An 18,482-nucleotide genomic window follows, 5' to 3' on the forward strand; every position below is an offset into this window, starting at 1 on the left:
TTTTTGAACTTCTCATTGTCTTTTTTTTTTAATCCAGTAGTCATAAATTCTATTGTGTTACTCAAGCCTTTCCTTCGACTTTACTTATCCAACATTATTTACCCCGGTCTCTTTGAAAACTCCTCTCTTCCAGCAAAAGTCTAGCCTTTTATGCTCTTTCTTGAATGCGGTGTTCATTTGGTCTTCATGGCATATCTGTGCTGTCCCCCCATGCCTGGCACCTACATTTATATCATTACAAAGTAATGTATCGTACACTTTTTTCTGGTCTCAACTCTTCCATGATGCCCTGCCTTACAGTCAAAGTCCATAAAAGCCTTTTACCTCTCTGATTTTATAAGGCACATTTAGCCTAAACCTTACAACCTGGCCTTTGGGCTTCCTAGAATTCTTGTGTCTCTTAATCTGTTTATACCAAATTAGAAGATATGTATCAAGCAACTGTCCTGTTTGTTACCAGGTTCAATGCTGCTGGATTTCAAACTGAATATGTCAAAGGAGCCTTTTGAACTGCTAATAATATAGTGCGAGGCACACTTCAAGTTCACAAATGACTGTAAATCAAGTAAAATAAGACTTCTAAATAAGTTACTCCAGTCATACGAGAAACAAGGGGCAACTTGGACTTCTCATTCTTCTGCATCTCCCAGTGCAATCAAAATAGAATGAGATACACTGTAGATATGTAGTCCTAACCAGACATACCAACATAGCCACACCAGTAGCAATCATGTGCTGAGTGCATGCTTTCTACCCAATGCTTACATACTATTTTGTAATCCTCACAGCCTTAAATATAGGTTGAAGAATCTGACTCTTAAAGAAGTTATGTAACTTAACATCCCTACGCTGAGCAAACCAGTAAGTGACAGAGCCAGGGTTTGTAGCCAGATATGACTAAAAAGCCTGAGCACTATTCCTTACTGATTACTGCCCAACTACCCGGGGAATGGATGCTTGTGATATCACCTCAGATCATTCCGCAGATGACGCTCTTGAGGAAAGGACCATTATGTATAAGAGATATATATATGCACTAGTGCTAAAGAGAAGGGTATTCTTGAGATTTCTTAAAAAAAAACCCACTCCCCAAATGTTTGACGTTATCTAGCTTTATAAATGTAATCTGCATTTTATGCTGAAAATGCCCTGACTCTATCATTGCCTTGTCAATTGCATACATGGCCTGCCTAAAGAATATGAATAAAAATGAACCACTCATAGCTTAAAGAAGGGGTCACAAGCTGGCTTCAAGTCCATAGGAAGCTGGCTCTTAGTAGCTGCCCATTCAGACTCTTGTTCACACACAGGGTCGTTAAAAAGCATATCCTCTTTCCCATTCTCAGGATTTCGCCTGCAAGATCCCATTAGTGCTAATGGGTCATTTTCCTTCCATCACCCCAAGGATCAAAAGGAGAAGCTGCATCTTTGATGAAGTGCTAATGCTACACAGAGCTCAGGCCACTTAAGGGTTTCCTTTGTTCTCGTCATATGGCAACCTACCAGGGGACTTTAGACCACTATTTGCTATATGAAGAGTTTATAAAGACAGTATTAAGTGGTGGTGCTAAGTGCAGCTTCAGTAATGAAAATGAGAATGAGCCCTCTACTTATAAAGCCAAACTCATCCACCTTGGTATATTTGAGGGTTGTATCCTGCACTGCTTGAATCAATATTTTCTGCTCTTTACTAACACGAGGGAAAGATTACTACTTCTCTTCAATAAGCTTTAAAAAAGTGTTCAGGCAAATAAGTTTTCCAATGGGCAAAAATAAGATTGTGGCAGAAAGTGGAGAAAGGAAGTAAGTGCATTTTAGAATTAGCTCTCTCCCCATATGTTGGCATTACCAGTCTTCCTTCTTTCTTGATTCTTTTCTACTGTGACCTCAATCCATCAGATGGCTGACAATATTTACTGAGTGCCCACCATGCTCATAGCCCAGTCGCAGGCACTATGGGAGAATCAAAAACAAGTAAAGACACAGTCTGTCTCCTCCAGGAGGTTAAAATCAGAAAGAGGAAGACTGGTTATCAAATAGATAGCATCCCAAACATAACTTCCAGGACTAAGTTTTACATGTGAAAAGCCTGAAGCAGTGCCAAGAATTCTTCATTCAACTCCCCACTGTTCTCTAATACTACATTCATTAGGCCTGGAGGAGAGCGGGGATTTCTGAACACCTTTAGTCCCACAACTGAATGTAGGGCACATTTCCTTGCACTGATATGGTACAAATCTCAGTCCACAATCCAGGATGTGCAAGAAAGGTAACTTTCTCTGTTTTTCTATAACACACCTTGGTTTCTACTTTGAGCTCTGGCTTTTTAAATTAGGGAAAATATAATCTCAGGCAATTTTACTTCCTTTATTTCCCTAGGATTATGTCTAAATTATTTGGGGTGAGGAGACTTCCATTGTACCAGTCTTTTAGGAGGTAGAGAGAGGTTGCACAGGAGATGGTCTCGAATATTTGTACTCACAGTTCAGGCGCCCACTGAATTGCTACCCAGCATTTTCATTCTCGTGTGTGTGACCCCTTCAGGTCAGTCTTTTTCTGTTTAATTCTGTGCTGCTCTGGGAATTGTTCTGTCGCTCCCATACCGCGGTGGAATATGGAAAGTTTTGTGAGGCTGCCTAAGCTCCCATCCTGTCTAAATCCACCATGCAGCCATTTCTTCCCCAGCATCTCACTGCTGCCTCTGGGTTCTCTGGAAGAAATGCACACAAATTGACAAGACTCCCTAAAACTAGCTGAGGTTTGACACTCACCAGGGCTCAGCTCTCAAATTAGATCATTGTGTCCCCTTTTTGGCATTTACCACTGATTATGTTCACATTTCTTCTCCTCTAGCTTTCTCTCCTTCTTGCTCTTATGAGGCCTTTACTCTCCTCATGTAATTGCCTATATGTTTTGTCTATTTCATTCCTCTAAGAGTCTAGGCTTTCAAGATTCAAATACAGAAAGATAATTTTATGTCTTTGGTTTCTGATTCATATCCCTTCTCTGAGGCAACTAAAACACAATGGCTTGAAATTTAAGTGAGGAAAGACTAAGGAGAAAAAGGAAATATGGAGAAAAAAATCAAATAGTATTTCAAAAATAGTATAGCATCTCAGCACAAAAAACATGCTATGCTTTAATACTAAAAATGATAGTTAGATATTTTATTTTGTTTAAGAGATGGGGGAAGTAAACAAATCCAGTACCTTCAGTACAAATTATACAGGATCAAGGCCATCCTAGTGTAATTCTTAGAGCTTTGGTTAGTAGGTCAGGGAATCAAGTTCTCAGTTTTTATGGCTAAATGGCTTTAAGCAAGCCCAATTTACTCATCAGTACAGTTCAGGAGTGTTTCATCTATGGTTTGATTTTACCCTACTTACAAGCTAATAAATTAGCTTATTACTGTTATGTGGATGCTGGCAGACGATACAAGATTTCTGGGTCAGAGACCAAGGACTTCGTTACTCATGACTCAACAAACAGCATGAGTAGCAGCATGTGTATCAGTTCTCCTTGCTCCCAAATCCCGTGAAGACAACACAAGAGAGCCCAGGTAAACATTAGGAATGCAGGAGGTTTGTGTTACAATGGGGAAAGGTATCAGGCGGCATGAAAGTTAGATGGAATGGTTAATGTGAGAGAGGAAATTCAAATAACAATGAAAAGTCAGGGAAGTAGCTAAATAGACTATGTTAGAATTTGTAACAGGAGCAGTGTATTATGGAATGTTGGGGTCAACCCCGCCTATGTTCTGTGTTGACTGTTTACTAGAGTCAATTAATTACATCTACTCAATACCATACAGATATGATGAATAATCTGTGACAGGAAAGGAAACAGAATCGAACATAGATTGCAAGCTTTTTTTTTTTTTCACATAGTGGCCCGTAAAGTTGGGAAATCCCAAACCTAGAGACAAGAAGATGACAAAGCAGAGCAAAGTGTTTCATTAGAAACTGCAATGAATGAGGCCGGCCTCGTGGTGCAACGGTTAAGTTCTCGTGTTTCTCTTTGGTGGCCCGGGGTTTGGCGGCCTGGGGTTTCCCGGTTTGGATCCCGGGTGCGACATGGCACAGCTTGGCAAAAAAAAAGCCATAGAGTTGTTAAATAACCTTAGGTGTCCCATGTATGAAACAGAGGAAGATGGGCATGGATGTTAGTTCAGGGCCAGTCTTCCTCAGCAAAAAAAGAGGAGGATTGGCAGCAGATGTTAGCTCAGGACTAATCTTCCTCAAAAAAAGAAAAAAAGAAGAAACTGCAATTAAATTGGAGGAATAAATTGATAACTTGTTAACAGATTCCAGAGCAGCATAAAGAATTCAAAGTGGTATAACTTTACCAAAAAAGGAAATACCTGAAAAAGGATGTAATATTCAGGTATGTATAGACTATTGTGGGAGTGAGTTAGTGAATATAAAAGGTGCATGCAAGGATAATGGGCTTAAGCATAGTAGAAAAGGTAGTTTTAGATGCTAGAGAGAATTTGTTGAGCTTCTGATTAACTGAAAGATCCAGAGTTCTCTAAGGAGAAGGTAGATACGATAATAACACCTATTGCCTGAGTATCTACTACATATTTTCACTCTGGTGGACCTCCTATATTTTATTTCATGTAATCTTCACATAACTCTATGGTTCCCACTTAGGTTTTATCATTCCCATATTAGAAATGAGGTTACTAATGATGAGGAAAACTAAAAGAAAAACATGCTGAAAGCCATAGAGTTGGTAAATAACCTTAGGACTCTGATTTCAATGCAGGGATATGCAACTCCAAAGCCCATGTTCCTTCCACTTGACCACAACTGCATCGAATTCATTTAGTTCTCTGTGGAAATAGCTTCCAAATGTCTCTTCTAGAGCTTATGTATTATTCAAACATGTCTACTTTTCTGTACTTTTAGGAAAATATCTAGTTATAAATTTAGTTTTTAAAATTAATTTAATAAAAAATAAATCTTACTATTTTTTTTTTCCTGTCCTACTGTGTGTTTAATGTCAATGATGAGTTACTTTGTGACCAAAACTTTGATCTTCCCACAGGTGACTTGTATATAGGTGGAGTGGCTAAAGAAACATACAAATCCTTGCCAAAACTCGTCCATGCCAAGGAGGGCTTTCAAGGCTGCCTGGCATCAGTTGATTTAAATGGACGTCTGCCGGACCTCATCGCAGATGCTCTTTTCTGCAATGGACAGATTGAGAGAGGATGTGAAGGTACTAGATCTTTATCGCACTCTAAATAATTCTAATTCCAGCTATAAATGAGAACAGCAAAGTTCATTTCTGCCAACTGGTTAACCCCACATTGAGGGTTTAGAAATCCTTATTCATGTTTTTAACTTTTTAGCCTATAATCTTAAATTTTCTGGACTGTTTGCAAGTCTACACTATTGCCTGATGTAAAACAGGAGCTGTGTCTATGGATCTTCTTTTCTGCTTCTTTGCTTTCTGTGGTTTACCTAATTAGTGGGTCAATCAGTTTTGCACTACTTCTTTATAACATTAAATAAATACTCATTTCAACTGGAAAAATATATTTACTCCAGGAAGTATTAATCCACTTGAGTCTGTTTTTTGGAAATCTACATTCAATAGGATATAACAAGAGAATAAAGTTCAGATACCCATTCTTAAATCACTGTTTGGTTTGTGTCTACCTGGCAGGAAAAGTGTCATCTGATATTATGAGTTTGTTTTAGCAAAAAATTGGTTTCTTCTGTTACCCAAGGCTAATATTTCATACTTCAGAAATGCGCTTAAGTATCTTCCTGTTCTTTTGTGCTATCAGACTAAGATCCGTAGGAGTACTTTTTGATTGCTACTTTCATTTTAGATAATTTTCTCTTCAACACCTCAGATTATTTGAGCCAATTCTTCCTCCATAAATGTAATTTAATCACATTATCCTGAATTTTGTGGCTCTGAATGTGTTGCTGCTTCTCCTTTAATGTTGAACACAGTTTGGGCCATTTTGAAAATTTTAGATTCATAAGGAAATTTCGTATAAGAGAAAGACATGTAAATTCCTGTGCCCCAAGAGATTATGAATCATCTCTTCTCAGCCAAAACAATGTCATTAAGTTTAGCAATTACCTAAGTACATGGAATTTTTTTTTATTTGAAAACATGTTTTCTCTCTACAACATATATTTCCCTGAAAAGTCAGGTGAAATCAAATGTGTTTTCATCCTGCCAGATGATAAGGTTTATTAACAGAAGTCTTTGTTGAATTTCATTTTAATGCTATTGCCATATTTATTTTATTTATTTCAAATTTTGGTATAATATACTTTTGTAAAACAAAGGGAAACTATGTGTTTTCTCCTTTACAAATTTAGCAAAGGAAATAGAATTGTTAAATGACTAAATTCCCTGTAATGGGTAGGTACAAGAATGTGGTACATAACTTTGATTCTTGGAGGTGATCTAATCAGTAAGAATATGCACATTAAAAAAAAGTTACTACAAACTCTTCTGAAAATATTTTTCAAAAATAGGGCTTTCTACATGTTGGCTGGTAAATGACTTCTCACGTCTAGGAAATGGTGGGAGCAGCAGACACATTCACATCTAAACACCCGCAAGGGAGAAAACCAAACACGGGCATGACCCCCCCCCCCCACCACTGGCACGTGATGTGAGTCGGTGGGTGGAAGGGAAAACTAACCAGAGGAAGATGTACTGAGAAAGAGTGTTTACAGAAATGATATTTGGTGCTATTTTCCAAATAGTCTAATAAGCAAGTTGGTTAAGATAATTGATTATGCATCCTCTTAGGTAACCTTCAACTACAGTTGGAATGTTTGAAATCATTCAGTAGATTGAGACATTGGTTCCTTCCTTATCTTGTCTAGAATGCTTTAATACCTGACCTTTAATAATTCTCACCCTCTTTTACCCCCTTTTTCTTTATTCTTAGAATGTTACCACGCTTCTGCCTTTCTGCCTTGACACTTCCCTGATTTTTTCATTCCAACATCAAGATTAACAACTTTTAATTTATGATCATGTGTATCCTCTATGGTTCCTAGGAATAATCTCAGGTGTGCCTGTCATAGGTATAATTGATGAGATACACAATGTTTTTGGATTAGTGATCAAATTTTACATACTTGATAAATTATCTCTCTAAAGATTGTTGTCTCATGGAACTTTGAGTCCAAATCACATTGGAATCACTTAACTTTCACATTAATAGAAATAGTATAACTTTGACATAACCAAATAATACCTTGTCAAGATTTTTCATTGTTTCTACCCAACAAGACCTACAAATCTCTAAGCCCCTTGCATGTAAAAAGTTCTTGGTCTTCTCTCAATAATCACTTGCTGCCTGTCTTTTCCAACTAATATTAGTGGATAATAGCTGATTTTATTTATACAACACATGTTAGCTAGGGGAGGGAGCTTACCTTGCCTGAGTCCCTTTAAAGTTTCTCAAACTTTATCCAGTATCAGACTCACCTGGAGAATTGTTAAAATCTGACTTACCAGACACCATCCCCAGGGTTTCTGATTCAGTAGGTCTTGGATGGGGGCTAGAATTTACATTTCTAGCAGGTTCCTAAATGATGCTGATGCTGTTGGTCCAAGGATCACATTTTGAAAATTACTGCTTGGGATGGCATTTTCCTGCTTACATAAGAGAAAATAGAGACTGATAACCCACCAATAATCAGGCTCAATTAAGCTCAATACAGAGTCAAGATAACTTTCATACATAAAATTGGTGAAAAAAATTTTAATCCAGGCATTTGTTGCATAAACTCATAACATTCAGCCGAAGAACTGCATTATAAACTAAGAAATAATTATTAAAGCTCCCAGTGATTAAACACTGGTGACAAGTTTACATGTGCTATTTCAGTTAATCTCAAAACTCTATAAATTAGGTATTTCTGACTTCTTTTAGAAAAGTAAATTGATCCTCAGAGATGTAAGATGACCTTCTTAAGGTCACATAGGTAGTAAGTGGTCGATGGAAGCCTCAAACGCAAGTTTGTCTTACTTGACAGCCCAGGCATCTAAACACTTTCCTCTATTGTTTCTTTAGTTTCCAGAAATTGTACTTTCACCTCCACTTTCCTTTCCTTTTCAGACATATCCTTATTTTTAACCACTTAATACAAATGTCCTTGTGGCTTGTTCCCAATTTTATTCGGTGATAAAATAAAAGGAACATTATATAACTAAAGGGAAAAATAAATTCAGGGCTTTGTCTTGTGCAAATGCCTGTCAGTATTTAAATATTCTTCTAGAAGGTGAGTACTTTGAAAAATGTGTCTTGTCAGGCATAGGCATGCATTTTCTTGTAATACCTGAATATAAAAAGACTGTTGTGATAATGAAAAAAAATAATAATAAAGCATGTCTTTATGCTCACATAAAGGGTTGGCAGGTACTCTGAGTTGCTGCCCTCCAATATGGGCACATTATTTTTTAGGATTGCAGTTTTACCGTTTGTAGAGTTTAGCATTATTTTACAATTGTATTTCTGATAATTTTTGCAAAACAAAACTCTGACTCTTCATCAGTTCTTGCTCCTGCTCTTTCCTTCTGCTGGGCAAATAAGGGACCGCTATCCATGGATAAAACAGCCCCTGACTCAGACTGGGCTTGCATCACCCCCGCTCCTCTGCTTATCACAGGAAAGAATGTGCTAGAGCGTATTGCTTTAAGAGTTTTTTTTAAAAACGTCTATTAATTATTTTCAGTCACTACTGCCATGGGATAAATATCATTAGATCGCTCTTCTTACAGAGTGGAAGAACAGCAAAAACTAAGCAATTTAGTGGTTCTTAGTTCTCTGATGCAATAGGTGAGAAAAACTATTACATCTATTCACGTCTCCCAGGCCTGGGAGGTTATTATTATTATAAATTACAGCTATTATTATTGTTATTACTATATTGATTGTTATTACAATACAATTAGTATTTACAATATTATGGTTTCAGAATTTGTGAAAATTCACGTTAGTCTAAATTCAATAACTTTCTATGAAGAATAGCTTAATGGAGAAAATTGTAATAAAAATTTGATTGTAAGGAGCATGCTTAAAAATATATTTTACAAAAACACCAATTTATATAAAGGCTAATTAATTACAGATAATTCTCATTTATTCACTAAAGCTGGTACCTCAAAGGCTCTCACTGTTAATAGCATCTAATTAAGTTAGTGTCTATTTTTATATTTTCATAAAACCTATAAAGTTGTGTTTATTAGAAAATACCTTTAATTTATATTCTAAAGCTATTTAGGTGGAATGCACTCCCTTTTCACCCTTCCCCAAGATAGTCCTTATTAATGAGGTTTTACGTAATAAGTATTCACAGAGAAGTTTTTATAAGAGTGGAAGACAGTTATGAAAGTGGAGAAAATAGAGACATCAATCTGAAATTCTTAAATGGTGTATACCCAAACTGGTAAGAGCACAAATAAACACTCCAGATTGAAGTCTTGTAAGGCAATTTTCTTTATGGGGGATTATATTACAGTTCGTTTCTTCCATCCTTTACTTTGTCTTTCATCCACTCCAAATGATATATACATTTTGATTGTTTGGTGTCACTCTAAGGTCCAGCTGTTGGCAGCGAATGGCTGGCGTTACAGTTTTAAGCCTTAATTGCAAAAGCAAAATAAAAGATCTAGAGAGGAAAAGATGTAAAGGGATAATTGGTCCGCTAATGACCATAGTCTACGCTGTATCTGCACATGACAAATGGTGCTGCATGCTCCAAATAAGCAAGGCAATCACTCTGGCAATGCATTCATATCTATCCAAGAGAGGGAAAATATGAAAGCCCTTTTAGTTTTCCTTCATTACATGTCATCGGCTCAATTAACCATTATATATATACGTACATAGTAAAATTCTAACAAATTACCGCTTTCTCATTTTTGGCTTCTCTTAAGATTTATGGCTGTTAGTATTAATTTGTTTGCTCTACATAGCATTTCTCTTTCCCTTTACAGCCGCATGCTTTTTGAATCTGAACGTTCTTCTGTGTTTGCCCCATTTCAGTATTGCTTACTAACATTTAATATATTTTGCTTTTTTTTTTTTTAATTTTGCTGACAAAGTTGCATTGATGAAAGCTGACTTGCAAGGTAGATAGCCCTGTGTGTACAAAACAAGACTGAAACCCCATAGTACACAGTGGAAACCCCAAAATAACATTTTTTACATTTTTTCAGTAACTGTTGTTTGGGTTCAGATTTAATTTTTCCCCTTCTTGAACATTGTTCAAGAAACCTCATCTTGTAGCACAGTTTGCGTAAAGGCTTTCAGTCTTGACTATGTTTGTATAGTGATTGCCTTTAGTGCTTTGATCATCTTTTTTTAGTTCTTTGTTTTTCAGTGTGCTAGTTATGATTCTTTAGAAATAGACTAGTATCCTTTTTATTTGTATGTTAAATGGGGGCATGTCATTTATACAGTTTTTCATTTTATGTTTAATTGCATGAGATTGTTAAAGCATGTGAATTGATACTTGCCAACATACCTATCCAAAACACCCAACAATCATAACTTAATCCATAGTTTGTACAGGGAAACTTCTGGAAACTTCTAGGACATTTTTGCATAACTCTCTTCAGTTATTTTGCCAATCTTTATCTCAATTTCATCAAGTTATAATCTCCATTTCTCATGGTGTCTCTATTCATTGGTCAGAAGTTAAGGAGATCCATGCATTTTTCTAAAATCTGAATGGTAATAGAGAATTACTGATGATGGAATAAGATTACCTGCTACCATGATTATACTAGAAGCTATGTGCTTGCTTTTACTATTTGTTGTTTTAGTTTACTATAATAATGTATTTTGTCCTATATTTGAAGCTTCAGAAAACTTTCGTATGATAGCTTCTCTGTTCCTAATTCAGGTGTGTGAACTAGAACTTTCAAAACTAGTTTGGTCATGTATGAGGTGTTGGCAACTACTATATGTGACCTAGCTCATCTATAAAACACTTTTGGATTTTTTTAAAGAACCCAAGTTTCTTTTGGATTGTTTTGCAGGGCCCAGCACAACCTGCCAAGAGGACTCATGTTCCAATCAAGGTGTGTGCCTGCAGCAATGGGATGGCTTCAGCTGTGACTGTAGTATGACTTCCTTCAGTGGGCCACTCTGCAATGACCGTAAGTACCTCTCTGAGTGTGGACTGAGACTCCTTGTTGCTTCCAGTGGCTGCTTGATATCTAAGGTCCAAAACTTGGAGTCTTTATATTATTTGTGAGTAACTTAAACTGGCATAACCAAGAGAAGCAGTTGTTTCTTTAGAAAGGACAATTTTGAAATGCTAAGGTACTAATCAGGGATGCCGTTAGCTAAATGCTCTGATGATGGTGATTCTTTGGTTTTAAAATGTCTGTTGTAATTTTTTAGATTGCTAATGGTCACCTTGCAAACAATATTTTTTTTCATTTCCTATATATGACAATTCTACCTTTTGAAAAAGCCTTCATATTGCTTTATATTGAGTCATATTTAATTCCATAAGATTATATCTTGAGGGCTGTAATTTTGGTGAATAGTGACAGGTCTCATTATGTTTTTCTCTCTCTACATCTCTTTAAGCCCGTATCTGCCTTTTACTTTAAAAACAATATGTTTAAACTTTGTCCTTCGTGTACTCTCCCTTATATTTTAGCCACTCCTGGTTTTTTCTCCCTTTGGTCTCACAATATAAGCATGACGAAGAAACACAGAATTCACATTACATCATGGGACATCTGCTGGTGCTTAATCTATGTGATAGCAGTGAGGATTTTGAGGCTGAATTAACTGGTATATAGGATGATATTCTGATTCTTAACTTTCAAATAGATCCTGCTTTACAGCCCTTCATCCAAATGATGAAAGCATTTCCTACAAAACATTGTGTTCCACTATATTGAGAAAATATTTTCAACAAAACCTCCTGGTTGTAAAATAGAATGCACACATTTTGTTGTAAATGCTACAACATTTAGGAAGAAGCTCTAGGATGATAGGATAGGGGATGCAATGATTGAAGGTTTGGGCTTCCAGGCAAAAGCTAGTCTTGAGTATGGATTTAAAGAAAGACTAGAGATTGTTTACTTTTGACTTTTGTCTACTTGAGACTATTTACATCGGAATATCTGTGTATCACAATGTTGAAGATGGAGTCAAACCAGAATATTCCATTGAACTGAGTTGCTTCAGCCTGGCAATATAGTACCACTCACCAGCTATCTTCAGGTTTCTTATCCAAAATATCAAATATAGGAAGAACAAGCAAGTAACACAAAGTAAAACAGTACTTGGAAGAGACCTGTGAAGATCATACCACCATAGATGGAGAAATATTTGGTCTCCATCCTGCCAGTGTCATCTTCCATAGAATTTAGTAAACTTGAAGCAATAAACATGTATTGAAACCATCATACACTTGCAAACAGTGTATTTCTGCAAATCAAATCACACTTGCAAACATTAACTCCATTTGGGGTTATATAAATAACCTATTATGAACACTCAATAAATACTGAAAAATGTACATAAAGCAAAGCAAATAAAAATATTTGCTTTATAATAAATATATCTTTATATGTATATAGAATAGTAACTTCTTGCATTTGCTCCTACCCCATAGAAAATAACATAAACGTATTTTCAAGGACAACCAGAAGACTGATAATTTGTTATGATTTTATTATGGCAAATTTTTAATTCTGAATATGATCCTGACAGATGCATGACTACATGTGGTAGTTGAGAGCTTTTTTGCATGGAAATGTTTTTCATTTTGCTAAAGAACTTTCTCTGCCAAACTTTGCTTAATCTAGTTTCCATGTTTTACAAAACAGTTGCCATTTGGTTTTGTCAGCTTGTGTATTCTCATATACCAAAGTATGAAGAATATAATTTTCTGAATATATTTGCTAGACGTTTCCTCAAGTAACATCAAGATCTTACCTTAAGTATCATGCTGCCTTCAAGTCATTTTTACAGAAAATTATTTGACTGCTGCTCTCGGGTAGTAGTAGTGGTGATGACAATGATAAGGCTATTTGTTATTTTCTTGTAAATAAGGTAAATGTCATGCAATAAATGTGTCTCCTGATATGCCTCTTGCACAAATCAGCTTTAAAATTACTTTGGAAGGCTCTCAGAATACGTGCATTTTGATTAGATCATTACCTCTTAGTGGGTTTTTTGGGAATGTGAAATGGTTTCTTGGTTTGTACGTTGGAGTTTTGGTTGTGAGGATATATAGGTACAAATCAATATTTCAAGGCAAATCTAATTTTCATATCGACTATAATTTGTAGAAGGTACATTAATAACTATTACCTTTGTTAAAAGATAAACTGAGGCATTTTAAAATTCTAAGAGTTTATTTGAGCAAAAATTGATTTGAATCAGGCAGCATCCAGTCTAGCGGATAGAAAGGAGCTCTGAGGAGCTGTACAAAAATGAAAGACTTTTATAGCCAGAAGGGAGCAGGAACGAGGAAGTGATACTGGCAAAAAAGCGAATTGGTTATTGCAAAGTGACTTTCCTTTAGAGGATGGCAAGGATCTACCGGGTAGCTTACCTAATGGTGCTGATCAGGCGATTCCTGATTGACTGGTTTCAGATTCTGTATGTGGGAGAGCCGAATAATTAAGTCTCGGTTTGGTGACATGGCGCTTAGCATAAGCGACTCCACTTGGGGCCTGTTGTCTTGTGTTTTTAACACCTTGAAGATGTGCGGTTGATATGGCAATAAAAGTAGCTTGCCTCGTTTTCTTCAGTTTTTAAATTGATCAAAGTAAACCTTATCTCTACATCTCTCTGTTTGTCTATAAGTTGCACAAATAGATTTAGTGCGATTCCTGGGATTTTAACCATTTAGAAATTTCATTTCTTAATGGAATTTCTTTCTTTAGCTTAGGTAATTCACCCGTAAATTCTGTGACTGCAGCCTTCAACTGCATAGAAAACAGAAAAAAAAGGACAATGGAAACCAAAATTTTTAAAAGGAAAGAACACACCCATTGCAAATAAGACTCCTGCCCTCACCCCCACCCCCTGCAAAATTGACCTTCTAAATGTCGTCTCTCTGATAAGTTTCATAGAGTGGATTACAGTAACTAGAAAATTTTATTTATGTTAGCCTGGAGATATAATTAACAATGGGAAGATGGGAATACTTTTTTAGTTTATAAGTGTAATCTTGGATAAATCATACAGATTAATGAATTTAAAGGAATCTTTCAAAAAAGAGGCACTTATGCAAAAGTGATGCCAAAGGCTTCTTTTAGTGAGAAACCCTTTCTTCCCTGGAAGATTGACGCCTAAATGACCTACTCATTGACAAAAACAATTGCTGGGGTGGCGCGGGGGGGTAGTAATGTAGTGTACTCAGCTCCTCAATTCTTCCATATCAATACCATATTTTAGGTCCCCAATATTATTTTTCTGACTTATAGTAATGTCCTGGTTGAGTTTCCCACTTCTTATCCTTTCTTCCTCCAATCCATCCTGTGCCTCTTTACCAGTTTTGTTCTTTCTTCCTACCTAGTTTAAAGTTCACCAGCTTTTCCTGATTGTCCTAACCAGGGGCAATATTTTTCCTCCTCTGACTGCTATAGAACTTTGTTTGTGCTATTTTATCAGCCATCACTTTCTACCTTATAGTTATTTATGTTCGGTCTTATCTCTTTATAACATTATATGCTTCTCTCAGGGACTATATTCCTTTTTATTTTTTGACTCATAAGCCCAGTGTTTTGTACATCATGTTGCATATAATTGGTAATAATAGTAACTCACTAAATCAGTGCTGACTAGATGCATGAATCTTGCATGAGGATTTCTAGTACCTCCTCAGTGGTCAACAATACTCTCCAAATTTATTGATTTTGAGTTCATGGACCTCCGTAGTCTAACCCTAGCTTTCTTTTTCATCCTTGTCTATTGCAGAACCTTGTCCGTATGGCATGTTACTGACAATTAACTTACTTATGGCTTTCTGAACATTAGTTTCCCAATTTCCTCGCCATTGCTTAGGCTAATTTCTCCTCCTGGGAGATGCACTCATTCCACCTGAAATGCATTTCTTTTGCTATATCTTCTTGAAGAAATATAATTTCATTCTCAATCTCTACTAAAATTGTTTCATCCCATGGAAACTTCACTGGTCCTCTGAGCTGGGCCTTACCTTTCCTTCTTTTGAAATCTTTGAGCAACAGTTTTTCTTTTTGTTTTGTTTTTTTTTTTTTTTTGTAAAGATTGGCACCTAATCTAACAACTGTGCCAATCTTCCTTTTTTCTTTTCTTTCTTCTTTTTCTCCCCAAATCCCCCCAGCGGATGGTTGTAGATTTCAATTGTGGGTCCTTCTAGTTGTGGGACATGGGACGCCACCTCAACATGGCCTGATGAGCGGTGCCATGTCCGTGCCCAGGATCCGAACCAGCAAAACCCCAGGCTGCCGTAGCAGAGTGCGCGAACTTAACCACTCAGCCACGTGGCCGGCCCCAAGAGCAACAGTTTTTCAACTTACCACATATTGTAGCTATTTGTCCACTTTCTCTTGGATGTAACCACTTATTGAGTGCTTGCTATGTACCAGGTCTGTGCTAAGAATCTACATTCATTATATAAAATCTACATATCACCTATTCATGCTTCACATACACACACCATCATCAAACCATTGTGCTATACAATAATCCTTTTCTGCTTTCACCCTATGGTCCAGAATAGAATTTAACCATATTGGTTAATTTAACGTCAGGTTGGGGAAGATGAATATGGACGTAATAACATTGTCACATTATATTAGTATGGAAATGTGCGCCAAATTATAGTTCGGCTTTAATGATGTCTGTTACCATAAGGGAACAATACATCATAGTGTTATATTTTGGTGCTAGGAGGGTGTGGGCACTGCCATTAAAACATTATTTTCAGAATTCTAAATTTCTCCAGAAGATAATCTTTCTGATAAGAATTTACTATATCTTTTGTATGAGAATTAGAAATGTTTACTAAAACAAGGATGAAATACATTTGACTGTGACTTATTTCCATGACATTTAAAAATATCTTCAGCTTTGTTTCTCACCTCCTTTTGCTGTTTGAAAAGAGAATCTAATAGCCAGTATCTGAGCATCAGTATCAGAACTACTGGAAATGAATCATAACATATATGAAAATAACTCAGATCAAAGTAACATTATTTCTCTCCCATTTAGAGCTGCCAGTAGTATTAAGCTGTGAGCAGACTTGCTGCTGGTATTGTTTAGGGCAGAATAAAATTTAGCAGTTAGCTGTGTCCACAACCAGATCCTCATCATGAGTATGATGAATCTTATTGACCTTGAATCATTCAAGTGTTTCTAAGTGGCAGTCCTTAAGTTGTTTAAAACAATTCATAAGCAATATTTATTGTTAATGCCTTAGAAAAACTATCTGTGGGGAAACAGGGTCAGACCTATCTTAGGTTCAACCATAATGTATTAAAATATTGTTCATACTGAGTCAGAAAATACAATAAAAGACAGAAGGGAAAGCATAATGTATGAAAAAGAAATGTACTATATAATAGAAGTGCTATCTTCTACTAATTTATATAAATTTATCTTTGTTCTTCTTGTTGGTAATAGACATCATAAAAGTAGACACATAAAAGGAAGCATTGGTCTTTTTATATCGCAATTGAGCAATTAAATGACAGTTTTAAGCTTTATCTATTTAAGAAAATTAAGTGGAGAGAAAAAGCCCAAAACACTGAAGTAGAGTGTTTCTGTATTTGAATTATCCAGATTAGTCTCCTGTATTATTCAGCAGCTGAATGATCTGTGACTCTAAGTAGCCTTTTACTCTGTGTAAATGCTACCAATTTGGCCCCAGAAGTCAAGAAGAAAGGCCCAACTGATTTTTTTTTTTCTGGTAGTACTTTCTGATTTTTCTGGCTCACTTAAAACTCTGATTTTGTGGACCTTGATTTGGCTCTTATGTTAGGGTTCTTCATCGCAGGTCTTATGTAAATATGGAAGTGGCCTTTGTTGTTGGCATTACCATGGTCATACTGTTATATCCCACCAGAGCTAGACCAAGGCTCCGCTGAAAGAAGGTTTTGCCAGTCACCTGGTTTAACTATCCTTGAGGGATTATAATGGTTCCAGTTCTCACTAGATGATATTTCAAAGAGCTCTATGACCATAGTCTCTGTCTGAAGAATTTTCTTTCTGTGTGAGTGCGTTATGCTCAGGTTTCTCACTTTGACCTCCAGCCACAGCAACGTGGCAGGTGCAAAGTCCAGGTTCGGGTGGGGCGACCACCTGAATCTGAGGTGCTAAGTTTTAAAACTTGAGGCTTTCAGGTTTACTTTTACTGTTTAAATGAATTTTACTTCCTAAAAAATGATGCACTGAAAGCCCTTGTGAACAAAATGAAGATTAATCCTGATGAAGGCTCAGAATCCTGCATAATACTAAACAAGTTTGAACAATAAGTAATTTAGTATCCATTGATTAATCAAGAAGATATATGAAGAGAGTAAAATGTTAAATAATACTCCAACCTTATGGAGTCAGATTATTTAAAGGAGTATAAGATTAAAAATAATTAGTTTAGGGGCCGGGCCCGTGGCCGAGTGGGTAAGTTCTCGCACTCTGCTTCGGTGGCCCAGAGTTTCGTGGGTTCAGATCCTGGGCGCGGACATGGCATCGCTCATCAAGCCATGCTGAGGCGGCATCCCACATGCCACAACTAGAAGGACCCACAACTAAAAAATATATACAACTATGTACCAGGGGGCTTTGGGGAGAAAAAGGAAAAATAAAATCTTTAAAAAAGATAATAATAATTAGTTTAGACTTTGTGAAGTAGATATTTTATTTTAAAAACATATAATTGTGATTGAATTTGGAAGGAAGTGGTTGGATCAGGCATAAGTTGTTTATATACTTTGTTGCTATGGATATAGCTAGCTAGTGCATAAGGACTGCAAAATATTTTTATGTAGATCATACCAATATATTTTAATGCAAATCACATAATTAACAGGTATTACATGCATGCTGTTTACATCTTATAAACCTTGCTTTTCAGACTTCAAAGAATCTTACTATTTTCAATTTACAAATGAGGATGTTAAAGCCTGGATAGTTTAAATAACTTGTTTGTACTGAAATGGCTAGTAATTGACACAGACAGAATTTGAATGTAAGTCTTTCTACTTCAAGCTCATAATCTTATTTGCATCCACAGTTCCTCCCAAAGAGGGATAGATTCAGTATCAATGCTGTCGAAGTTCCCCAGATGCAAAATTCCCTAGAGAAGTTAGTAATGACTGATATTTAACATCGCAGATTTTTTTTACATCCTCATCTGACTCTTGATTCTTATGGTTAATTTTAAGCATTATGCTGCATGAAACATGCTCTGTCTCTCAACTGCTCAGTTGCCACTTCTAAAGATGACTTAAAAATTCATAGCTCTCTAAGGCAT

At 36.3% G+C, this 18,482-nt stretch overlaps 1 protein-coding gene across 44 annotated transcripts in view; it reads left to right on the forward strand.

Annotated features, from left to right (window-relative positions):
• Positions 1 to 18,482, forward strand: part of NRXN1 (neurexin 1) — a 1,070,775-nt gene that overhangs the window by 553,815 nt on the left and 498,478 nt on the right. For all 44 annotated transcript variants that reach the window (XM_070236361.1, XM_070236373.1, XM_070236351.1 and 41 more), the window contains 2 exons: positions 5,050 to 5,223; positions 11,035 to 11,154. In XM_070236361.1, coding sequence (XP_070092462.1) covers positions 5,050 to 5,223; positions 11,035 to 11,154 — 294 coding nt within the window. The remainder of the gene's footprint in view (positions 1 to 5,049; positions 5,224 to 11,034; positions 11,155 to 18,482) is intronic.

Source organism: Equus caballus, chromosome 15, assembly GCF_041296265.1.
Source record: "Equus caballus isolate H_3958 breed thoroughbred chromosome 15, TB-T2T, whole genome shotgun sequence".
Taxonomy (NCBI): domain Eukaryota; kingdom Metazoa; phylum Chordata; class Mammalia; order Perissodactyla; family Equidae; genus Equus; species Equus caballus.